This window comes from Lynx canadensis, chromosome C2 (assembly GCF_007474595.2).
Source record: "Lynx canadensis isolate LIC74 chromosome C2, mLynCan4.pri.v2, whole genome shotgun sequence".
In the NCBI taxonomy this organism is placed as follows: Eukaryota; Metazoa; Chordata; class Mammalia; order Carnivora; family Felidae; genus Lynx; species Lynx canadensis.
Window position 1 is genome coordinate 25,169,770 of NC_044311.2, and position 26,437 is coordinate 25,196,206.

The 26,437-nt window shown below is 45.8% G+C and overlaps 1 protein-coding gene across 1 annotated transcript in view; it reads left to right on the forward strand.

Annotated features, from left to right (window-relative positions):
* RFTN1 (raftlin, lipid raft linker 1) overlaps positions 1-26,437 on the forward strand; it is a 207,215-nt gene that overhangs the window by 151,328 nt on the left and 29,450 nt on the right. The window contains 1 exon segment of the mRNA XM_030328896.1: positions 10,809-10,924. Within this exon segment, the coding sequence (XP_030184756.1) occupies positions 10,809-10,924 (116 nt within the window).

A 26,437-nucleotide genomic window follows, 5' to 3' on the forward strand; every position in this document is an offset into this window, starting at 1 on the left:
TTCTGGGTCTCACAGTCCCCGGTACCCCCTCCCCAGTAAGGCGTTGTCTCTGAGGGAGATAACACGGGGTACAGCCCTACTGATGGCTGCCCTCCTAAAGCAGAAAGTCTGCCCACAATGGGGAAATGCGTCAAGCGGAGAAAGGGTTTGGGGTTAACACGACGGCAGGTTGAGAGACTAGGGTGCGTCAAAGCCAGGAGGCGGTTTGGGGAGTGGGGCTAACATGCCAGCACGTAAAGATCCTGAAGGCTGCCAGTCAGCAGGATTTCTAAGTGCAACACAACACCAAATTTGTTGATCCCAGCAAAACCTGGCAGGGGGCTTTGACACCGCCGTCTTGGCTGTTGAGCAGTTCTCTCTCCAAGAATTAGCAGAGTCAGGAACGGAGTTTGGATTCAATCCTTGAAATGCCAGCAAACATCTTTCGAACTAGAGACATCAGTATTAGTTCTGAATGTACATACTTTAAATCATCTGGAAGTCATAGAACTTTGTACAGAACAGCCGGGTCTTAATTTGGATGTGAGTCCCTTGTTCCTGTCTAAATATCAATATCTAATGCTAATGTGTTAATACAGTAGCAGCAGGCATTGGATAGTGTAAGGGGTCGCAACCATTCGTAGAATGGATGAATGACCTAAGAAAGGTGGTTGGCTCATTAAGAATACATGTCACGCAGCACCATCCAGCAGAACTTTCTGTGATGATGGGAATGTTCTCTATCCGTGCTGTCCAGTATGGTAGCCATGACTCACACCTGGCTATTGACCACTTGAAATGTGGCTAGGATGACTGAGGACCTGAATTTAAAAATTTATTTGATTTTTATTAATTTAAATTTAAATCACTGTATATGCTTAGGGGCTAGTAGTGTATCATGCAGTTCTAGAGTATACATTTCATGAATACAACCAATGAAGAGTCCATTTAGTTCTCTGGCGGCAAGGTTGGCAACCTCCCTCTCCCTGAGGAGGCCCTGCATACTTGCAGAGGTCCCAGAAGCCAGAGAACATCACGGTCTGTTTTGAGATTCACCATAAAACACGAGTTGCATCTACTTGGGGCAGATATTTACAGCCCTGATTGATTCATTGGTATTAGAGGAGTCCAGAGAGGAGCCCTTCACTTACTGCTTCCTGTAAGGACACCCCATCACCCATCTTGGGTTGTGGCAGCCACACTTTTTATCTTCTCTTAGGGTCTCTGTGGCCATACATCCTTAACCCTGGGAAACCTATAGTTAGTTACACTAACATCTTTTTTTTTCATGTTTATTTATTTTTGAGAGAGAGAGAGAGAGCAAGTAGGGGAGGGGCAGAGAGAGAGGGGGACAGAGGATCCAAAGCAGGCTCTATGCTGACAGCAGACAGCCCAATGTTGGGGCTCGAACTCACGAACTGTGAGATCATGCGCTGCGCTGAAATCAACAGTCAGATGATTACCCGACTGAGCTACCCAGGTGCCCCAGTTATACTAACATCTTAAAAATGTTCAGGAAAGCACTGAAGGTAACAGCTACACAGGCAGCCCCACTTTAGAGAATTAGGGTATCAAAAGGGAAGTTTTCTCTGGTCCTACTGCCCAGCCTGTCTGGGGCAAGCTGAGCCCCAAGAGAGGACACCTTGAAAGTTCACAATGCCGTGTGAACTTTTGGTCCATTATGGCTTTGGCAATCAAGATAATTTCCTATTCCTTCTTCCTACCCCATTCTCTGACCTTGAGTCCAAAAGCACAGAGAATTCATACAGTTTTTTCTTCAGATTTGACTTGAGTGTTGGAAATGCTGTTATATCCTCCCTTGGCTTTAGCTGCAGTAAATCCTGCCTTCCTGCCTTGAAGACAGAACATGAAATTTCCCCTGGCAAGTGCAACTGTGGAAGCCGAGCCCCAAGCCTATGACATGTCTACGGCTCGGCCACAGCTGCACGTCTCAGTCTCGGGGATGGCTGCAAAATTCTCAGAACAAAATTTATTTAAACCCACTCAAACTTCAAACGCAATTTCACCCTGTCTGGTTCGATGTGGGGGGAATGTGACTTGGGAGTAATGCTCAGTGGCCAGGGTGTTTCTGCTCTGGAAAAGCCCAAGGTTTCCGTTGGGCAGGGATGAAATATACATATGCTCTTTTCCCAGAATTAAAAAAAAAAAAAAAAAAGGCAAGCTAATCATAATTATGAAAAGGAACCTGTTTCTAATAAGATAATTAGTGTCCTTACAAGTAAACCTGGCAGAGCTAGAAGCACATCTTTAAGCTGTTTGCCACCTGGAAAAACACCAGTCCTGATTCTTAAATGGATATTTATACTCTGAAATATTTTCCACAGAGTCATAAAACTCGTGAGAACTTTGTCCCATAAACAGGGTGATGTTTTAGCTTGAATCGTTCAGTTAAGACTCCAGCTCCTGTTTTCAAGCCTTTACCCCTCGGGGACATGGAAAGACTTTAACGGTCCTCAAGTTTGGGCTTCTGCTGAGTCTCCAGAGCTCCTCCTCTGGAACCTTTTATTAAGCCTTAGAAGGACCAGGTGTCTTCAGCTGGGGTGGCTGTGCCCTTGGGCCCTGGCAAGCAGAGGCACAGATAAAAGAGAAGCATAATGATGCTGATGGTCTCATAGCAGTTACTATGGGTTGGTGCTGGTCTGAGCAGTTCAAACACAGCAACTCATCTAATCCCCACAACTCAGTAAAGTAGATACCATTGTTATGCCTGTGATACGGCTGTGGAAACTGAGGCACAGAGTGGTTAAGTCATTGCCAAGGTTGCCAGCTAGTAAGTGGCAAGAAAGCGGTAGGAAGAAAGAAGGGTCAGGCTAGGGAAAATGGATGTGAGGAGGGGGTAAAAGAGGTGGCCGTGTTGGCAAGAGGTTCAGGCTCCCAGTGAGGCCTTGGGTGACCCTTGAGAAGGGAGGGGAGCTTCAGAGTCACCCTTAGGAAAGTAGCAGGGCCTGGACTGCCAGCCACCTGTGTGGCTGCGTCCAGGGGTGGGTCAGACAGCAGGGCAGACAGGCACACAGAAACGCCACCCGATGAGGCAAAAGCTAGAGTCTGTGTTGCCAGCAGATGGGAGAGGCCGGGAGGGGAATCTTTCTGCCGTTGGTGAGGAGTTGGGTAGGTACAGGAGTCCGAGGTAAGGGCAAGGTGGAGCTGGGTGCCCACCCTCTAAAGACCCACGCAGGAGCCTGATTTCTCACCAAGGGCCTCCAGGCCTGCAGAGTACCTGCTGCTATCACTGGCCATCGATGCTACGGCTGCCACCATCAGCTCTCCTTGCCTGCCCTGGTCTTCCCTGTGTCCCCTGGCTGGCCTTGTCGTTTGTTCCGCCCTTGCCCTATCCTTATTCCCACCTCCCTTTTCCCTCCCTTGGCCCTGTGCTGGCTCTCCTTCTCCTGCTCCCCTGGCCCTCCCCTCACCCTCTCCTAGCCCCACAGTCCTTACACCCCTGGCAGTATCATCTTTATCCATCCCACATTCAAATGTTTTCAGTTGGGGGTGCCTGGGTGGCTCATTCAGTTAAGTGTCTGACTCTTGATTTTGGCTCATGGTTTGTGAGCTCGAGCCCCACATTAGGCTCTGCACTGACAGCATGGAGCCTCCTTGGGATCCTCTTTCTCCTTCTCTCTCTGCCCCTCCCCTGCGCGCTCTCTCTCTCTCAAAAGAAATTGTAAAAAAATGAAACATGTTTTCATTTGTTTCAAAAATGTCCTTGGCAGCAAGTGGTCTGATGGTCTGAACCAGAATCCAGTCCAGCATTATGCACTGCATATGGTGACCATATCCTCACTTCTCAAGTTTTACCTAAAAGAGTCCTTTTTTATAAGCCTCGCTCTTTGAAATAAACCCAGCCTCGTACACTGCTGAATGTCCTGCATTATTTGTCTGTGGTCGGTGCCTTGTGATGTCATTTACCTAATTTCTCTAGCCTCTGTATCCTGTACACTGGAATTTAGTTCTAAGGCCTTGATAAATTAAGCACTGCGACCACAGTACATTCTAGATGCTGTTGGGTTTTAAAGTTGCATCTCATCAGGAGACACATTATACCTACATGTTCCTCCATTCCTATCCTTTTGATAGATTGTCTTCCTTGAGACTGTCCCTGATACCCCAGCCACATATAAACCCAAATAACATTCAGTATTTATATCATCATTTTTGATGCCCAGCATAACCTAAATTACTTTATATTTGCAAAATACACAAGTTCAAAGTGTACCTGTTTGAAGTAGAATACACATAGAGCTACATTCACATAGAGACTACAAACCCTCGGTCAGGTTCTGCATCTGTACTTCTTAGCATCCCAGTGTTTGTACACCGTGTGCTGTATACAGAAGGTGACTAATGAAGGTTTCTGGATGACGCTCGGTAGTGCCGATGGCAATGAGGGGAAAAGCCGGTATTCGGGCGTGTATCACAGGAACCCGGGGAATTGAAGAGCTAGGTGTAGGCAGAATGGAAAGGAAGAGAGATGAGGCAATCCCAGGTGCTTCCAGCAGCCACTGCCTGGGAATGTTTGGCCTACTGATTACAGATATGGCCTCTGTTTCAGAGGAGCCACTTACTAATGTGGGGGTAGAGTTCCCTTATGCCATAGATGCATTTTCCCTTATATTCATAGCACATCTTCAAATGACCTTTTTATTGGAGTATAGCACATATCGAGAAAACTATGCACGTTATGAGGATATAGCCCAGAAGATTTTCACAAGGTGAGCACGTCTCTGTAACCAGCACCAGATCAAGAAACAGAATGTACCAGCCCCCTCAAAGCCCCCCTCATGCCCCTCATAGTCCCTGGTTCCCAGGGGATGACCATAGTCCCAACTTGAAACACCATAGATTAGTTGTAAACTTCATATGAATGGAGTATGTGAATGAACGCCCTTCTTGTGTTGGGCTTCTTTCACTCGTTGTATTTGTGAGATCCATCCACAGTTTTACATGTAGTTGCAGATCATTTCTTCTCATTGCTATATACTCTCCTTTAGGTCGATAGATACAACTACTCCGCTTCCAAGTGTGTTTTTTGTCCCATCTAGGAAAGCATGACGTCTGCATAGATTTGGCCCCAAACTGAAGCCCTAAGGCCAGTCTCACTGTGACATCCCTGGGATGGCACCCAAAACACCAGACATGGAGGATGGTGTAGTGGTCAGGCTGGGAACCTGAGATGTTCATCGCCACCACTAGCTGGAGCCCCAGCGCCCAGCACACACTAGCACACACTGCTAGCTCAGTAAATACCTGTTAGTTACTGAAAGGGCACAGGCTTTGGAATCGAACAAATCATACTTTTGATCTCTTTTGCCCCTTGCATTCCCTTTGAACATGGACACGTGATTTAACTTCTGAGACCTCCATTTTCTCACCTACTAAGAGGGAATGATTAGCCTTGCAGATGTGGGGGAGGGATTCAGGGAGAAACTATGAACTGTGCCTGGGCATGTGCCTCACATCCAGCAAACACCCAATCAGAACGTTTCTTCCCCGTCTGGTTGGTTAAATGGCTCCGAACTTGCGGGTTCACCTTGCTGCAACTGAAGATGGGTTGTACCTCCTCTAGGTCACTCACCACTTCAAAGTTAGAATGCAGGAGTGAAGGCAGGCCAACAGCAGCTGTGAATGCTCAGGAAGGAGAAGGCAGTAGACCTGCTCACTCTTCTGATAATATCAGTCAATTAGGCACGGTATGATCGGGGAGCAACATGGCACCATTAGCCAGGATTGGTTAAACGGCGATTACATTTATGGTGGGGTCATAGGTCATCGTGACAGCAGTCACATGTGCAGTTATGGTTATACAATCGGGACGTGCCATTCCTGGCACATACGGGGTGCTGTGAGCACCATGTAGCCTCTGATGGGGAGAAGGGGCTCTCAGAGACTCAAGGAAATCTGTTAGGCCAGCTACCTCAGTGGGGACGATTTAGTCCAATCTAGGTTGTTAAAAGGAGAACGGTGACATTTTCTTTTTTCATCTCGCGTAATTAGACCACATACGTTGACCACTTGTCATGGTGTGCACATTTCCAGCTGGACTTTGGGTAACAGCACCAAGGATAAGCCTGAAGCTTAATTTGCTAGGTCTCAGAGGCTGCAGGGAAAGAACAGTTGCCCTCCCAGAATTTCCCTTTTGGAATAATGGGGCGAATCTCCTTTTCACACCTCCTTTTCATAAAATCATAAGCTTGGAATGTTAAGGTGGCCTTTTGCCAAAAGACTGGCATCAAATATTTATACAGTACTGGGGCAAATAGCTCTCTGTGCACAGTAGGGAAGCATCTTTACTTTAATAAAAAATGCAGTGATAATGGAGTGTTTTCCATAGATGTAGGGTGATTTAACCTTTTACATTGGGAGCCTTCACTGTAAGAAAGACCTATTTATACCCAGCTCGGTGCGCATCACAGCAAGGCTGAGCCAGGAAGGTAATGAGAAGACGCGGAGTGGACGAGGCCGTCAAAACAAGGGGTTCTTTAAGAGCCCAGCTGTCTGCTCTCCGTGGTTCATTGGCTTTTTTGCTGTTACAGATGATCAAATTTTGACAGCCATTCCGAACTTGCTTTGTAGTTAAGTAGGTGAATCAGCACTCCGGATTCAGAATAGCAGAGCAGTGGGCGGAGGGGCTAGAAGGCGGACAGTGGCTGAGGCAGCTGGTAAATAAGGACCTGGTTTATTCCTATTTCACACCCCAAGTCTGGCCATACATCTCCCCACTGACCACACAGCCCTCCTCCCAGGCCTGTGACCAGGGAGGAAGCAGAGAAAGCCAGGCAGTGGCTGGGATGGTCTGGATGGACTATGGTGTTTCATTCCTTCTTCTGGACCTCAGCTCCACTGCACGGTACTGTCGGCAGGCTAAATACCATCGTAATATTAATGCCAAATTGGGTACTCTATTACTTAAAGCAATGATAGGCACAATTTAAAGTCTTGGAGATTTTCCATTGAGATTTGTACGTAAAGACTTTGGAGATTGGAGATAACATATTTTGGTAGGAGTCTTGTGGGGATTTGTGCTGTATTGGTCTAATCCTGAGGGAATCATTGAATGTATTCTGGTCTCAAGCATCCCCAGGTCAGGACTTGGGAAAGCTTTACTCAAAGTGGTTCTATAGGGTATTCCTACTGTGGCAGGAGCTCCAGCTGGATCTTTGTTCTTCAGAACTTTAAAAGTGAGCTTTACTATGGTTCATCTTGTCCTGAGGCCCCAAATACCTACAATGTGGTTTAAAGAGAAGCCCTGTTCTTCGCTGGTTATCTCTGTAAAACGTTTCTTAGGAGGGCAGTGAACAAACACTTGGGGAAAGCTTTTTAGCAGAGCAGATGAGAGAGGCAACCTTAGTACTTTTGCTAAGGCTGTTTGATAACACACTCTCAGTTTAGGAAACAAATAAGAAACTGGAGCATGGTGTTGATGAACTTAGATTGATCTCACTTAAAATGGAGTATTATCTCGTCGTATTGGACAAGGCTGCTGTGCTCCAGGAATTAGTCTCACAGCTGTGAGTCATTGAGCTGGTCATGCCTCTCTATCATTCTGGAATAATCAAGAATATCCCCAGGCCAACCAAAGTACACCAGTCTCATATTTCTTAGGTTTAGGTTGTATTAGTCAGCTATTGCCACAGTACTGCTGTGTAACAAGCCACCCCAGAGTCATTGGCTAAAAACAGTACTATTCTCACACATTCGTGGGTTGGCTGGAGCAACTCCATGAGGCAGTTCTGCTGATCTCAGCTGGGCTCACTCTCAGGTCTGTGGGTCAGCTGATCTAAGCTGAGCTGCTCTTGGGCAGCTGGGGCATGTCCTCTCAAAGTGGTGGCAGAGATAGAAGAGGTTAAGTTTAACCACAAGGGCTTGCCAAGCCCTTGTTGCATCATACCTGCTAATATCCCATTGGCCAAACAAGTCACATGGATAAGCACCTAGTTGGCTGGTCGTCCCACCCATCATCTTAGTCTTGACTTTCTTCTCTCCTGATTCCACTGCTCTTGTGGTCCTTGGCTACCCCTCATTCACTGTGCATCCCTACTCCAGCTGTGTATCCTCTACCTAACTCTCAAACCCTGAAGATCCAAAAGCCTTCCTTGCATGGTTAAGTACATATCTCTACTCAAAATGAGGAGACCCATTTTGAAAAATACCCAACCACTGCCTCCACCTGCACTCTCTCCCCTTAGCCCACTTGATATTTCTATAGCAGTTATCACCTCTAACATTATGTCACTGTCTCCCTCCCCACACTGCAAGGTAAGCTCCATGGGGCAGAGACTTCATATGTCTTGCTGCCTGAAAGATCTCCGATGACCACAGGAGTACCTGGCACAAAATAGATGCTAGGTAGGCATTGGAATGAATGAGTGAGCAGCTAGAAGTGTTTTCAGTATAAGCTTAAATGCTTCCAGGAACACAGTGCTCACTCTTCCGAGGTTTTACCTTCCATTTTTTAGACTACTCTAAGGAAGGTACTTTCTGTTTATATTTACTCACATTTTCTCCCCATAGTTCCTAAAACTTTTTGATTCTAGCTTTGTCTTCAAGAGCCATGTAGAGGAGAGAAAAAGAAAATTCATTTTCATCTGTGTTGTCTGTTTGTATGATGCTTGTGTTAACTCTTGCATTAATCTTGTAGAAAAGGATAAGAAGAAATTCAAATTATACCTAATCCCACCAATCATAAGTGCTGCTAGATTTTATGTATTTCCTTAAAGTTTGTCTAACCCTTCTTAACATAAAAAAAATTCACATACAGCTCATACCACAGGCTTGTATCCTGTTTTTTTTTTTTCTTCTTTATAACATTGTCTCTAAGGAATGTTTCTGAATCATTACATTCCCATGATTTTTTTGTAGCCACATAGTATTTAATTATATGGAAGTCTCCTAACTTATTCGACTACTTTTCTATGGTTGAATATTTGAATCGTTGAGCATTTAGATTGTTTATGTTTTTAAGGAATTTATAAGTCATGCTGGTAGATAAATATTTGATGGCTTTAGTGGTTATTTCCTTAGAATAGACTGAACGAGGTAGAATTTCTGGGTCAAAGAAGATGGACTTTTTTGTTTCAGGCTCTTTAGACCTTGTGAAATTGCTCTCCTAAAAGATTGTACAGTTAAAATTCCCTTAACCACCATAAGCTTTTTATACACGTATAAAGAATGTTAAGCTTAGCCATTTATTTATTTATTTTTGTTGTTGCAAACAATTTTCTCATTTAATGGCCTTTCAATTGTCTTTATGAGGTCTAGTGGAAGACAGAAGCTAAATATTTGTTAAGTGTTTACATCTGTCCGTCTTTTTCTTTGTGGCTTCTGGAAAATGCTGACAGTTCCTGAACTCCAATGTAATACAAAGGACTTTCTGAATTTATCTCCCTTTCTGTTAAAAAAAAAAATCATATTATTATGTGAATTATCCTTCTAAAATAAAAATAGTATATCACTAAAGATAGTTTTAATGTGAATTGCCATAACAAAATACCACAGGCTGGATAGCTTAAATAATAGACATTTATTTTCTCAGAGTTGAGGAGGCTAGATGTCGTCCGTGGTTAAGGTGCTGGCAAATTCAGTTTCTGCTTGAGGCCTCTTTTCCTAACCTGCAGACAGCCACCTTCTCTCTTCTTCATCTGGCATTGCCTCTGTGCACGGGAGAGGGGAGGGGGGTCCCTCTGGTGTTTTCCTGGTAAGGACATCAGTCTTACCAGATTAGGACCCACCCTTATGACCTCATTTAACCTTAGTTAATCCCCTAAAGGCCCTACCTCCAAATACTGTCACTTTGGAAGTTCATGCTTCACGTATGAATTTGGATGGGGGGAGGACACAATTCAGTACCTAATGGTGTGACTGATTTGTAGATTAGAATCTAGGCACCAGAAGTGATTCTGTGTACACATTCCTGTGTCACAGATGAAAGACCAAGTCCCTGAAAGGGGTCACGTCACTTTTCATGATAGAGCACGGATCCAAACCACCTGCTTCTCTGTCTAGTCCTCTTTCCCACAATCTCTTCTCTAAATGAATTTAGGGCATTTAAAAGCCATATTAAAAAAAGGAGGAGCGGCAGAAAACACCTCCCTTAATGTCTTCTGCTGTGGCGGGGACTCTGTTGTAATTTTCTTTATACTGTCACTGCCTAAGACAATGAATCCTTCTTGAATCCTGTTACATGTTTAACGTACGTTTATTGAATCATATAGAACTCAGAACCTGGCACACTGACCAGAGCAATGCCCAAGGAAACATTTTCAGTGGTAAATCATTTGGGAGAATTCCCCTTTCCCTCAAATTCTGCCTCTTGACAAGAGCTAAAGCGTCGTCTGTACAGCTGTCCACATCATGAGAACTTCCAAGAATCAGCGCATCTAGAGTGCATCCGACAAACTAAGATCTGCTGTGTTATATCTATCCCCCCCTTAAAAAAACCTTCCACCTAAATATAGTTTTCTTCTAAAAACTGTCTCTAAATGACTGTGTTTTACCCTGAATAAGTTCTCCCCAGTGCATCCTGACGTTGGAGCGTGAAAAAGAAGGTAAACGCGTGAAATCAAATGGTGATTGCTAACAATGAAATTTGGGCTCATAAAATCAAGGATATTATTCAGAACTGCGAGGTAAATTAGTCTCATTCATTCTGATGGGGCTAGACTCTATGGCTGTGTGTGCCTTCTTTAATTAACATGCTGAAAAGATGTTCTGATTGGGATTATTAATGAATGCAGTGAAAATTTTTGCTGCTTGTAAGGCTTCTGCCACAGACGGTTTACAGAACTCCCCCCGCCTCTTTTCTTTTTCCACAGATTCCTTACACAGCCTGACAGATGGAGTATTCATCTTTGAAGCTGTTTCCACAGAAGATAGCAAAACCATGCAGGGCTATGATGCTATTGTTGTCGAACAATGGACAGTCCTGGAAGTAAGTGTGAGATTGGCAGTGGTGCTTCCTTTGTTTGGACAATGATTGTTTTATCCGCTTGCTGGGTCTGACCGTGTCTGCTGTGGCTTTCCTCTGAAAGGCAGTTTGACCTGGGTAGACCTACAAGGCCCCTTTCAAATGCTTCTGTGCCCTCCAGTTGGGGCATGGGCCCCACTCTCCCTTTCTGTAGGAAAAATAGTGTGCGTGCTGGACCATTGGGTGGAAAGAGGTTCTTCTTTCATTCACTTGCATATCACTGGAAACTCCAAGTGACATACGTGAGGCCAACATACAGTCTGTGTCCCCCAGAATGAGAGCAACATGATTGTTGGCGTTAGACCTTATGCCTCCCTCTGCCAAGTATCCTTGGAAGAAATTGGTGCATACACACTCAATCTTTGACAAAAAGCCCATGAGGCAAGTACATGACTGCCCCTATTTCACAGATGAGGAAACTGAGGTTAGGTCCCTGGCCCAAGGTTACGCAATAAATGCTGAAGGATGTCCTTGAGAGATGTTGACCCTTGAAGCCACCAAACTGCTGTGGGCAGAGTAATTCCTTCAGCCACGTCCCACTGGGACATTCGAAGACCTGATTTCTTTCTGAGATTCGCCGGTGTGTACTTTGAGGGCACTGTAGAAGGGTGGGCTTCTCAGACTCATCTCTTGTCCATCCAGCATCTTGGGTGTAAACGGGCAAGCTGTTTAAACATGCGGGACTGATTTCTGAAAGGATTTCTTGAGGAGGCCCTGGAAAAACACACGGTTAGCATTGCTCGGAGGGGCCTTGCCAAACCGGGCTCTCTGTGCCAGAGTAAGACAGATGTGGGTTCAGCTCTTTGTGAGGGGCACGGGGTGCCGGCACCCACCAGACAGTGGGTGCTTGCCACGTCTTTGTGCCCTCTGGCTGTGCCCTCTGCAGCCTGATGGCAGGCGACGCCCTCACCTAGTTGCTGGAGGGCGGTGGGCACCCCAGCGGTCTGTCCCCTGTCCTCTACGCTGGCAGCAGTTCTGAGCGGGCATGCCTGCATCTGGGCAGTGATGTGCAGTAACTGCTTGCCAGGAAGGGGACAGAGTACAATGGAAAACTGTACTAATCAATCAGAAATTGGAATTCCAAAAACACAGCATCCAGGGCCCAGTTAGATGAGGGGCCAGGAGCCCTAAAGGAAAGTAAGGAATCGGGTCATGACCTGGTTTGCCATCAGGCTCTGCCAGCTCCCCCTGCCTGACCTTGGTCTCATGTTTCCCCCACACACACACACACACACCCCGCCTCGGGTCCCTGAACATCCTGAATTTAAGATGGGGCCATGCTGTTCATCCAGCCCACCTCATGTGGTCAGATGAAAGATGAAATAACAAGGGTGCCAACTGAGGATCTTAAGGACCCTATTAAAACAGCCCACAGGCTTTAACACTCAGTAACTCTGTTTGCTCTGTCACACTTAGTTTTCACAGCAAGCCACATGTGGCTGCACCAAAAACAGGTGCATGTATGGAAGTGATTGACGGGTCACGGGACGTATGCAACATCTCTTGCCATCAGCACATTAAAATGGCTGTTAAGGGAGGGCACCGCGGTTTTCTCAAGAAAGGTGGTTTGATGGCTTTGATCCAAAGTCTCAAAGTGTGGTCCTAGGACCAGCAGCATTGGTGTCACCTGGGAAGTTACTATAAATGCAGATTGTTGGACCCCACCCCGGATGGACTGAATTAGAAACTCTGGGGATGGGCCTCAGCAATCCTTTTTCACAAGGGAGATCCTGATTCACGGTTTCAAGAGCCAGTGTCTAAAAGAACAGGATAGATGCCACTCTCACCAGATGTCTGTGGTTGTGTGTTAGTTGATGAAAGTTGTGATAGGAAAAGTACCCCAGTGGCTTGTCTTTCTTCAGCCTTTGAAATTAACTGTGACCTTGATGGGTAACTGGAGTGAATGCATCCTATCTAAAATGTTTGTGGGAGGAAGTTAAGGTTACAAACTAAAATAAGGACACGATTGTCTTTTTAATTAGAAGAGGTCAATTTTATGGGTTAAGAGGTTAGATCAGGAAAGATGAACATTTATTCAGAAAGCTTTCCTGGCTGTGCAGATTGGTTTCCATTAGGTTGATTTGTTAATTTTATTTCTTTCTCAGATGTTTGAACTTTTTTCTCTTGACCTCCTATTTTTGTGCATTAATCTATTTGGTGTTATTAGTGTTGGGTCATGTCGTCATTGTCCCTCGTCCCCTTCTCTCCCGCACGGACACACACACGTGCACACGCGCACGCACACACACACACACACACACACACACGCACACACACACACTTCAGGAATGCTGTGGCTTTTCTCCAGAGATCCTGGGAAATGGCATAGGGTTTTAAGACCCACAGTGGGCCCAGTGGTGTGCACCAGCTTGCGAAGCCGGTTCTGTGCCTCTCTTTCCAACTCTGTATTCAGTGACGGATTCAGTCATTAGTAGCTTGAAATTGTGTTTGTGGAAGTACCGCACCATGAAAACTGGCAAAGCCTAGAAATTAGGATTCCACCCTCCCACCCCCACCGCGGCTCAGAGAGCCAGTTGTAAGCATTTACCAGCACATCACTAGATAGGCCTTTATTCCATCACATGTTGACATTATGATAGGCAGGTGTGGCTGGCATCCAGTTGGGCAGAAACACATTTTCTTAATTTTCCTGATAGTGACAAGTGAATTAATGGTTTTGATGTAGGTGTTCAGCCAGTTCTCCCCCCGCACAAGTCTTCAGTCTCGCTCTTTTCTCTGGTGCCTTTGGAGCATTCCCAAATTCCCCACAGTGGAAACAGACCCCCGTCCATTTTAGCAGCGTCAGCTTCTGAATGCCATCTCTTGAGGACTAAAGGAGGGGAGATCTCTTCTGGACAGACTGTACCCCTGGGCATATGGGTTTCTCTTCCTCTTTGCGGCTGTATTGGCAGACTTTAGGTCAGCTCATAGGCCGCCTCCTTCAGGAAGCCCTTCAGACTCCTTCAGAGTGAAAGACTCTTCCTTTGTGTTTCCGTAATTCTCTGTGCATAAGTCTGTCAGCTCCTATTATGATCACTATGATTTCTTTATCCACTTACCTTCCTTACTGCGAGTTTCTCGACGTGGGCACGTTCATCTTTGTTCTCTAAGGCTTCCCGTAAATGCTTCCTGAATCGGGTTGCAGGCCTTTTGGTTCAGCGTTAGGTACACATACACTTCTCAGAATGAAGCGTGAATCCCTCAAGAGCTTTTAAACACACAGGTATCCAGGCCCTCCTCACAGAGGTTCCTTTTCAAGCCCACTTTGGGAATCCCTGCCTTAGCAGAACCACATGGATACACTGTGTCCCAGCATGGCCCAGCAGTGTCCAGTCCAGGGCAGAGCCCACAGCTCAGCTCTTTGAAGAGGCTGTGTCAGAAGTCCCCCCTCCCCCCACTGACGGCCCCCCTTCTGCTGGCCCCTCCAGGTGTGTGGGCCTTTGTCCAGCAGCCTCACCTTTCACCCTTGAGACCCACCTGCTTCCTCTCTTCACCCTTTTGACCTCTGGGAAGGGTCTTTCCTGTTCAAGTCCTGGGCAGATCCCTCTTGGCTTGTGGTTGACCCTGCCTTTCTGGCAACCTCTCTCCTTCCAGGCCAGCCCATAAACTCCTGGGCTCTGGCCACAAAACACTGCCGACCAGCTTGTTCTCTTTGCTCACAGTTGGGACTGCCCTGTTCCTTTTCTGCCCCCTGCGCACATTAGTATCCTCAGCTCGCAGTACACACGTGCCATTCCAGTCGAGCCACATCTTCCAGGCTTCCCTGTCCCCATGTGCACGTGCACACGTAGACGCTTTCATGAGAAAACCTACCTAACTCTTCACAGCTCTGCAAACACCGCAGCGTGTTGGAAAGAGAAGGTAGATTCTGGAGTCTGGTATGGGAATGCATCCTGCCTGTCTTATTCCCAGCCGAGTGAGTGTACCCCCTCTTTGTTTTTCCGTCTTTCAGCTGTATGAGTGGGAACACTGTCAGCCTCTCAAAGTTGAGAATTTAAAAAAATGATATATTCGAAAGTTGTGAGTGTAGCTCTTGGCATATCGTAGGGAAATAGTACTTTCTTTTATTGGTCCCCTGGTGTCATCGGCTAGAAAGATCCTCTCCCGGTTGCCTTGCTCTTGCTCTGAAAGCACAGCAGAGGTTGGGCAAGGGAAAAGTGTGGAGCCAAACGCATTGCGTGTTTCTCAGTTGGAAACCTGTGGCAGTTTTGAGTAGTATGAAAGCCCGTCCGCCCAGCATCTGTCATGGGTATTTTGTTTACTTTCTTTGAGTTTACAATTTAGAGTGTGAGCAGAAAGGGTCCTTCTTGGAAAGAAAGGGGGAAACTACAGAGATGAATAGGTCATATGGATGAAAGACAGAGAGACAGGGACCCTCTTTTTTCATTCTGAGGTTGCATGTCCTTCAGCCTGGGAGCCCATCACTGCTTATGGACACCATCGGGTGCCCTTGAGGCCTTAGAGCCTTCTCTGTCTTCACCCCTCTCCTTGGAATGAGCCTTCCCGTTCATCAGCTCCCCTTGTGAAATTTGCTGCCAGAACTGACCATGCGATAACAGTAAAAACTCTTTTAGCTGATGCAGTTGGTATGGTGGTTAGAGAGTTAACTGAAAAGCCAATTAAAAAGAACCAAAGAAAATCATATTCATACCCCCACACATTTTATTTTAATGTAAAATATATAAATATGCATCCATTTGCCCATCTTTTAGAGTTTGAGGTCTGCTGATTGGAATTTCACTTCACCTTTCTTGTGTAAACCACACCCAAGGTGTTGCTATCACCAGTGTCCTGGGGCAGTGTCTTGAAAGTCTAGGAAAGGGATCTCACTGCCGAATCCTTGATTTCATGATTTTTTTCTTACTCTTTTCCAGCCCCCACCACTTCTAAGTCAGCCACAGTTGTTATTTTTAGGCAATTGCACTTTGTCAAATCTCTTCAAAGCATTCTACTTAGTTTTCCCAGAAACAACTTCTTTTGCCTTTACCATCAGTTTAAATAATGTAAATGAAGACACATAGTGATGACAGTGGGTCTAACTGACCTACGCAGGTCTGGGAGCCTGTGGGACTCAGCCTGATGTGCTCGGTGGCTGGGATCAGGGGGCCGTGAGCAAGCTGGAGAGGAGCCTGCCACCTGTGAGCACTTGGTCCTCTGACAGCTGGACTTGGGCTTCTGCTCATCCAGCAGGTGGTTGGATCAACTTTGGGGCAGCCATGACAGATTGCATCATGTAAGGTGGCACATAGTCAGTTCTCCCCATCCGCTCCCTGTGTATTCAATCTGTTATTGAACCGACTCCCAGTTCATCTCATCCTATTAATTTCTGCCCATTCTTCCAGCCTATGGAGACATTTTTGATCATGGTTATATCATCCTGCATTTTTGGAGAATCATCTCAGCTTTGGCTTCTCTGAAGGTTTCATTTGTAGGATGGCTCCTTTCCAGTCCAATGTCAAACACACTAGATGGAGGACATGGTCCTTTGGCATGTTTGGGGGGGTTTTCCTCTAGTCTCTAACCCGACGCCAAACCCTTTTGCCAGAAGTTTCAGATGGCCCTATTGTTCCACCTAACATGTCACCATTTTATCCCTGAAAGAATCACGAGAGGCTCGCTGAGATGCATTTCTGTAACTGACATCCACTCTGGGGTACGCCTCCACCCCTCCGGTCCCCTAACCCTGGGGACACACAGGCCCCACTCGTTCTGCACTAACTTCTGTATTCTGTAGACTTCTGGGGATCCATCTTTTGTTTCTAGGGGCTCCCAGCCATCTCTTGAACAATCCACACAGGATTTGTAAGGGAATAACATCAATTTCTGTGGTATCTACAATCCACCACCTTCTGCTGTGACAAGGGAGCCAATATTTATTCTTATTAAACCATCTGACATTTCTTTCATTGCCACGGTTTCTCTAGGATAATGATTTTGGTTCTGAGATCATAGCCTTGAGTGCCAAAGATAGTAGTTCTCTGTCTTTTTCCTGTGATTCAAAAGATTTTCCCATGAGTGACCACTGCCTTGAATGACCTTGACTGCAGACACATCCCCTTCTCCTACCAGGCTGTAACTCCACCCCTTTTCCAACCCAGAGCAAATCAAGGCACAGAGGAGGCCCGCAAGGTGTTCAGGGCAACGCTGAGTCTGTTCTAGCAGCTCTGGGTGCTCTCACTTGGTCAGATTCCTCGCGTCCCACTCGGTTTTGATAGTGACACATCAGTGCACTAAGTGGTATGACTGAGCATCTTTTCCCTAAAATGTAATGTATATATACTTGATGAATTTTAAATTCATCGTTTAATGGGGAAAAACTGAGAGCTTTCCCCCTAAGGTCAGGAACAAGACAGGGATGTCCACTCTCGTGCCACTGTTATTCAACATAGTATTGGAAGTCTTAGCCTCTGCAATCAGACAACACAAAGAAATAAAAGGCATCCAAATCAGCCAGGAGGAGGTCAAACTCTCACTGCTCGCAGATGACATGATACTCTGTATGGAAAACCCTAAAGATTCCACCAAAAAACTGCTAGAACTGATTCGTGAATTCAGCAAAGTTGCAGGATATAAAATCAATGCACAGAAATCAGTTGCATTCCTACACACCAACAATGAAGCAACAGAAAGAGAAATCAAGGAATCGATCCCATTTACACTTGCACCAAAAACCATAAAATACCTAAGAATAAATCTAACCAAAGAGGTGAAAAATCTATACACTGAAAACTATAAAAAGCTTATGAAAGAAATTGAAGAAGACACAAAGAAATGGAAAAAGATTCCATGCTCCTGGATAGGAAGAACAAATACTGTTAAAATGTCAATACTACCCAAAGCAATCTACATATTCAATGCTATCCCTATCAAAGTAACATCAGCATTCTTCAGAGCTAGAATAAATAATCCTAAAGTTTGTATGGAACCAGAAAAGACCCCGAATAGCCAAAGCAATCTTGAAAAAGAAAACCAAAGCAGGAGGCATCACAATCCCAGACTTCAAGCTATACTACAAGGCTGTAGTCATCAAGACAGTATGGTACTGGCACAAGAACAGACACTCAGATCAATGGAACAGAATAGAGAACCCAGAAATGGACCCACAAACGTATGGCCAACTAACCTTTGACAAAGCAGGAGAGAACATCCAGTGGAATAAAGACAGTCTCGTCAGCAAGTTGTGCCGGGAAAACTGGACAGCAACATGCAGAAGAAGGAACCTGGACCACTTTCTTACACCATACACAAAAATAAACTCAAAATGCATGAACGACCTAAATGTAATTCAGGAAGCCATCACACTCCTCGAGGAGAAAGCAGGCAAAAACCTCTTTGATCTTAGCCACAGCAACTTCTTACTCCACACGTCTCCAGAGGCAAGGGAAACAAAAGCAAAAATGAACTGTTGGGACCTCATCAAAATAAATTCATCATTTATGGGCGCCTGGGTGGCGCAGTCGGTTAAGCGTCCGACTTCAGCCAGGTCACGATCTCGCGGTCCGGGAGTTCAAGCCCCGCGTCAGGCTCTGGGCTGATGGCTCGGAGCCTGGAGCCTGTTTCCGATTCTGTGTCTCCCTCTCTCTCTGCCCCTCGCCCGTTCATGCTCTGTCTCTCTCTGTCCCAAAAATAAATAAACGTTGAAAAAAAAAATAATTAAAAAAAAAAATAAATTCATCATTTAAAAGCTTGAGGGTTTGCTTTAGAAAGCAGGTTGCTAATCTCTATTTAAAATGTTAGAGGCTCCTGGGTGCCTCAGTCAATTGATCGTCCAACTCTTGGTTTTGGCTCAGGTCATGATCCAACCCCAAGTTGGGCTCAGCACTGAGCGTGAAGCCTGCTTAAGATAGATTCTCTCTCTCTCTCTCCCTCTCTCTCTCTCTCTCTCTCTCTCTCTCCCCCCTCCCTCTCCCCTCCCCCACTCATGCTCGCTCTCTCTCTCTAAAGTAAAAACAGTAACAATAAATAATTTAAAATAATAAATGAATAAATAATGAAAGATGTTAAAAATGGGGGCACCTGGGTGGCTCCATCGGTTGAGTGGCCAACTTTGGCTCAGGTCATGATCTCACAGTTTGTGGGTTCGAGCCTCACATCAGGCTCTGTGCTGACAGCTCAGAGCCTGGAGCCTGCTTCAGATTTTGTGTCTCCCTCTTTCTCTGTCCCTGCCCTGCTCATGCTCTGTCTGTCTGTCTCTCTCTCTCAAAAATAAATAAACATTAAAAAAAATTTTAATGTTAAAACTGTTAAATACCCACTCCTACCCATGACTAAGCAAGCCCGTACCTCACAGCCACCTCTTGCAGAGAAACACATGCATTTGTTCACAAGAAGGCACACACAAGGACATTATTTCAGCATGATTAGTACTAGAAAAAAGGAAGCTGCATACATGCCCATCAGTAGGAGAATGATTAAATAAAAGATGGTACATCCTTATTATGGATGCAGTCATTCTGTATAAACTGGCAGGGAAGGAACTCCAGGAAATGTTAAGTGAAAAAACAAGCTGCAGAATGATGCTGTAATGGGTCATTTTATGTGTCACCCTGGCTAGGCTATGGTGCCCAGTTGTTTGGTCAAGCACCAGTTTGATGTTGTAGTGGAGGGAGTTTTTAGATATGATTAACATTCAAATTTGCAGACTTCAAGTAAAGCAGATTGCTAATCCTTCATGATGTGGGTGGGCCTCGTCCAATCAGTTGAGGGCCTTAAAAATACGCCTTTCCTGCAGACTTCGGAAAAGAAAGTAAAATGGAAAATAGGCAGGAAGTAAAATAGAAACAGGAAGTAAAATGAGGGTTGAATAATTCCACTTTCTTGGAAAGTGTACAACTTCTTGCTTTGAACATAGTTTAAAAAGGTGTCTGTGTATATGTGTACATAGTCATATACACGCAATCTCATTCTGGGCTTAACTTTCATTCTTTTTTGGAGTTTGCCTCACTTTAATCACCATCCCTGGAGGGTCAGGTACCTCCGTTCTGTCCTTGTAAATCCACACTCATCAACCTGTGCAAGACATTGATTTCCTTAGGTGCCTGCAACTTTTCTTCCAGAGCGACACTTCCACCAGGAGTCAACTTCTCTTCGGGTGTTTCTTGCCACGGGGCCGGACTGAACTTTCCCCTGAACTTTTAACATTCCTTTTCTTCTTGTCCCTGGAGAGGGTCTCTAGTGCTCCTTGGCTATTAGGAATTTGGCAGAGGACAGCTTAGTTTGTATGGTCTGTGTTCCGCCAGATAAGTCACTCCTCTTCCCCAAATGATGGAGATCATATTTAAAAACAGTGACCCCAAGAGGTGCCTGGGTGGCTCAGTCTGTTAAGCGTCTTGACTTTGGCTCAGGTCATGATCTCACGGTTTGTGAGTTCAAGCCCCGCGTCAGGCTCTGTGCTGACAGCTCAGAGCCTGGAGCCTGCTTTGGATTCTGTGACTCCCTCTCTTTCTGGTTCTCCCCTGCTGGTGCTCGCTCGCTCTCTCTCTCTCTCTCTCTCAAAAATAATAAATTAACATTAAAAAAATTTTTTTAAAAAACAGTGACCCCAAAAAGCCTTTATCAGGTCACTGAGTCCTGACTTCTGAGTCTTTGGCCCTGTGCTCGGTTAGTGGGGCCCTGGGTGGCTGGCTGTCCCTGTTTCGTCTTTTTCGGGCAGAATTTTCCCTCTGTCTCCTTCTGGACAGCAGCTTCTTGACTTGGGGGTCATGAAATGTCACGTGGATTGTGGCATTGCCAAGAAGAGATAGACGATGGGCTTTTGGGTGGAAATCGGCCCTCCAGCTTTCCCATGGGATGGCTGGCAGTTGGTGGAAGAGGATTAGTGGATGCGAGACAGAGAACTCCCAGGGAATTGGGAAGCCCCAGAGGGTCAGAGAGAGGGACTGGGACAAGAGTGCCGCCCTGGGACGAAAACGTAAAGGGGTGTTCGCTGAGGCCCCTACCTGCAAGGAGCATCCAGGAGGGAAGAAGACTTCCTGCAGAATAAGTAGCAAGGCACTCAGTGCTGGATGGCATCCTGATGACCGGAAGTGCTCTGGGGGAAAGTAGAGACTGACCAAGGCCCACTGGACACCGTGGGCTCCCAACGGGCTCCGACAGGGTGTGGATGAGCCAAGGGGGTTGGGAAAGGGGCTTCCTGCCGGTGGGAAGTGCCACGAGCGGAGGCAGGCCAGAAGGGAAAGCACATCTGTACGTTTTAGTTTCACAATTAGAACATTAGTGGCTAATGTCAGAGTTTTTCTAGATCCTCGGATCCCCCATTTTTAAAAAAATATTTAGTTTTGGGAGAGCGTGAGTGGGGGAGGGGCAGAGAGAGTGGAACAGAGGATCCAAAGCAGTCTGCGCTGACTGGCTGACAGCAGTGAGCCCGCTGTGGGGCTTAAATTCACGAACCTCTAGATCATGACCTGAGGCGAAGTCGGATGCTCGACCGACTGAGCCACCCAGGTGCCCCTCCTTGGGTCCCTTTTTATCAATGTGCTTTCACTTCTAGAAGCCAGCACCTGTGTCTTTGCTGACACCTGCACCTGGGCCTCCGGAGCCTGCTTTGTTGCTCTTGGCAAGCTGAGCAGGGAAATACCTGGATGTTTAGGTGCCCCTGGGGTAGCTCTTACCTGTGACTGAGGAGGGTGGGTGTATGAAAGGCAAGAGTGAGGCGAACTCCAAAAATGAACGAAGGTTAAGCCCAGAATGAGATTGGGTGTACGTGACTACACACACACACACACACACACACACACAACTTTTTAAACTATTTGTAAAGCAAGAAGTTGTACATTTTACAAGAAAGTGGAATTATTCAACCCTCCTTTTGCTTCCTTTTCTACAAGCAGAAAACAAGTATATCTAAAGCGGAACAGAAGAAAGGACATGGTGATACATGACTAGTTATCTTTTTTTTTAAGTTGATTTATTTATTTTGAGGGAGAGAGCACGTGCATGTGGGTGGGGGAGGGGCAGAGAGAGCGGGAGAGAGCGAGCATGTGCAAGCAGGGGAGGAGCTGAGAGAGAGAGGGAGAGAGAGAATCCTAAGCAGACTCTGTGCTGTCAGTGCAGAGCCCGACATGGCGCTCAATCCCACGAACCACGAGATTATGACCTGAACCGAAACCAAGAGTTGGACACTTAACTGACTGAGCCACCCAGGTGCCCCTAGTTATCTTTTAAATGTAAGTTTTTAATTACCCAAGTAAAATGAAGATTTCTCTCTATTAAAATGAAGACGTTACAGATAAAGCTACCTCCCACTCTTCCATTCCAAGGCACGTGTAACCATTGTCAGTAGAGGTGTGGACCTCTGAGTACAGCTTACCCCCCAGAGCCTCCCTCAGGCTGAGGCTAAGCCTCAGGGGATGTTGCATAAACCTGTGTCCTCACTCGGGTTCAGCCTGTTGTTCGCCTCCCCCCACCCCCTCACCGCCTTATAATAAGCTACTTGGGCGTAAATCCTCCTCTCAGGGACTGTTTCTGGGGAAACTGGCCTAAGATAGAATATGTCTTTTACAAAAATTTCATGTGATAATGTGAATTATGTTGCAAATTGAGACAAAAAATTGTTGTGGGTTTTATAATAATTTTAAAGAAAACTCTTATGGTCCAAAAGTGTATATATTTAAAAACCGAATCTTCCTCCCACCCACCGGCCCTCCATGCTCTCTCCAAGAGGGAGCTCTTCCCAGAGATAAACAGAGTTGGGTGACACACGCAGACACATGTGCGAGTAGGCTGAACAGGTGCTCTCCAAAAGTAAGCCCTGGAACTTGTAAATGTTACCTTATTTGGAAAAAGGATTTTTGCAGATATAATTAAAGATAAGCATCTTGGGGCGCCTGGGTGGCTCAGTCGGTTGAGCGTCCATCTTCGGCTCAGGTCACGATCTCACAGCTGGTGAGTCTGAGCCCCACGTCGGCTTCTGTGCTGACAGCTCAGAGCCTGGAGCCTGCTTCGGATTCTGTGTCTCCCACTCTCTCTGCCCCTTCCCCGCTCATGCTCTGTCTCTCTGTGTCTCTCAAAAATGAATAAACATTAAAAAAAAATTTATAAAGATAAGCATCTCGAGATGGGGAGATCATCCTGGATTATGTGGATGGGTCCTAAAAACATTCACGTATATCCTTCTGAGAAGGAGGCAGAGGGAGATTTTACACACAAAGAGAAGACGTGAAGGCAGAGTTGAGAGAGATTTGGAAATGCTGGCCTTGAAGACTGGAGAGATGCAGCTACCAGCCAAGGGACGCTGGCAGCCACAGCTGCTGAAGAAATGGGTTTTCCCCTAGAGCCTCCAGAGGGAGCATGGCCCTGCTTTCACCTTGAGTTTGGCACAGTTGTACTGACTTTGGACTTCTGACCTCCAGAACTGCGAGAGAATGAATAGCTACTATTGTAAACCACCAAATTTGCGGTCCCTTTTACAGCAGCCCTGGAAACAGGTACAACATACATAGACCTAACCGCAAGGGAGGCCTGTGGCATGTTCTTGACAGCATGTCTGCTTGGGAAGAGCGTCTGCGGAGAACTCTGCCATCCAGGCAAGAGCCCGGGTTTGCAGTAGGTTGAAGGAGGCTACAGTAGGGATCTCATCAGAGAGCCAGGAGTCCAGAGTTGGCCCTGAAACAGTGTGTTGTTGGGAGAGATGGACTAGAATGGGGGAAAGGTAGACAGACATTTGGAGGAGAGGTTCCAACGTGAGAGAATACGGGTGGTGGCCATGGTGTCAGTTAGGATGCTTTCCATGTCAACAGCAGGACATATGAATAGAAATGACTTACAGTAGGGATTTTTCTTCTCATGTCACCAAGCAGGAAGTCTGGAGGAAAATCGGGGGTTGCAGAGTCAGCTTTTTCAATGTCTTAAGGACATCACAGAGGACCCAGGTGCTGTCATCTTTCTGCATTCTGGTCCTCACCCTGCCTGCCAGGTCTCTCTTTGCAATGCTAGGCCCAAAGTGGCTGCAGCAGCTCCACGCATCTCATGTGAACGTCATAAGAGCTGGGAAGAACTGGGCATTTCCTGCCACATGCCCTTTTTTTTATTAGAAAGTAAAACTGTTCCCAGAAACTCTCCAGTAGAGTTTTCTTGGGTGCCCTTAGCTGGGACGTGGGTCACAGACCCACATCATTGCCAAGAATCATGGTTAGCTGGAGCTGGAGAGAGTGTTACCTAGGAAAGGGAACCTGGGCTAACAAGTAACTGTTTTGGCACCAACAGTGTCTGCCACTGAGTGGGAATAGAAAGGCAAAGGATGCTCCTAGAAACATTTTAAAGAAAACTAGACTTGGTGACAGCTTGGATAGCAGGAAGGTGAAAAGGAAGAATTTGATGTTTTTCTTCCAAAAACTCAATAGTCTTATTCTCTCAGACACCCATATTTCATTTCTTGTACAAAATTTAGCTCTACAAGTTAAGCTAGACCTTTTAAAACATTTATTCAACAAATAAATATTGAGTTCCTACTGTGTGTCAGCCATTGTGAAAACATGATGAATGGAGGGAATTTGGGCAGGAAGGATTGATGTCTTTAACTAGAAGGAAGGAGCGCAGTCATTAAAAATGAATTCCCACCGCCTGGCCTTTGAATGCTCATAAATAATTTCTCTTCACTGTCACACGTCCTGAGGGTAGTGAAATGTGCTAAATCACCAGGACCCTTTTAGAGCTGGAGACAGGGGAGAGGCAAGTGTGCATTCTGGCAAAGACCACAGGATGGGGTGAATTTAGAACTTTGCTGCAGAGAAAGAGAAAGGTGAAAGAGGTCAGCACGTTTTCAGAATCTTGTAACAAATGCATTTTTGAAAAAACAGTATGCTTAAGGGGCGCCTGGGTGGCTCAGTCAGTTAAGCGTCTGACTTTGGCTTAGGTCATGATCTCGCGGTATGAGAGTTCCAGCCCCACGTCGGGTTCTGTGCTGACAGCTCAGAGCCTGGAGCCTGCTTCGGATTCTGTGTCTCCCTCTCTCTCTGACCCTCCCCCGCTCATGCTCTGTCTCTCTCCCCCTCTGTCAAAAATAAATAAACATTAAAAAAAACTTTTTTTAAAAAAACAACAAAAACAGTATGCTTAAAACCTCCAGTGTATGCCACAGAATGACAAGAAAGAGGCAATCCTCAATGTGATAAAATAGGCTTGATCTTTAGGTTTCTTGGATGTTTGAGATTAGAAGGGTGGAAGATAATTCTATGAGAATGTTAAGCACATGCACAGACAATTACCGTGGGTCAGACAATTCTGTGGGTCAGAATCCAGGTGGGCTAAACTGCTAGGGTCACAGGAAGCTGAAACCAGATGTTAGCAGGGCCATGTTACTTATTGGGGCCTCTAAGGCAGGAATCTGCCCACCCCCCCAAGCTCATCCAGGTTGTTGGCCAAATTCAGTTCCTTGCGGTTGTAGGACTAAGGTCTTTGCTTCCTTGCTGGCTGCCAGCCAAGGGCTGGTCTTTGCTCCTGGGGACTGTCACATTCCTTCTCGTGCTTTCCATGTGGCCCCCCAATAAGAACTTTTTAGATGCATAGACAGTCTTCAGGCTACAGATGAGGACAGGGAAAATGGTTCTCCAAGAAGAATTTAGTATATTAAATCAGTGAGTATAGAGGGCTGGGGGGTGTTCTTGTAGTTAAGTGATCATTCATTGCCACTTCTTGGAATTTGTCCTTTTGAAATTCACTTGGCCAAGTATTTTAATACAACTAAATAAAAAGGAAGGGTCTATGGGTGGAGTGTGACTGGTTGAGAGGCTATACTCAACAAAGGTGTGCTTTAATTCAAGGAAGATCTTTCCTTGTGTGCCCTGTGACGCCATCCTGTGCTTTGTCCTCTTTTGCGGCTTTTTCAATGGTTTGTGTAGAGATTTACAAGGTGGTGGGCCTATGGAGAGAGACCCAAAGCTGGGAAGTCCCAGGGTATACCAGGTGGCCATGAGTAGCTAAAGAATAAAGAACATGGATGCTCTTGGGTTCTCCAAAAACATTCCGGCTGGGCATGGGAGAAAGAGGATAAAGGGGGTGTCTGAGAGTGGGGTGTGGGGAAGATGCTGGACAACCCACCCACACCAGTGTCAACAAGAGCTGCTTTTTCTGACTGTTTTTACACGTTGAGTGTCTAAATTAGATTATAGTTGGTGTTTGTGGAAAGTGCCCCATTACTTTAAAAAAAAGGAAAAAACAAAACAAAACAAGAAACCTTGAAAATTACTTACCTAATCCTGCTTCTTTCTGGAGTAGGTTTCCCTGACTCCTTAATTCCCTTCTAATCTCATTATCTCTTAATTTATCACTGTTGGATCAGACCATCCCAATAAAATGTAAAAGAGATACATTTAAGTATAAAAAACATCAGTTGCATTTAAGTTCAAAAAAATAATATAGAAGGGAGAATACCTGATTTGACAGCAATTCTAATGAAAAGGAATTTAATACAGCTCAACAGTATACCTCCTACTCCCCTCCAAATTCTATGACAAATGCTATAAGCTATGACAAAGTGGT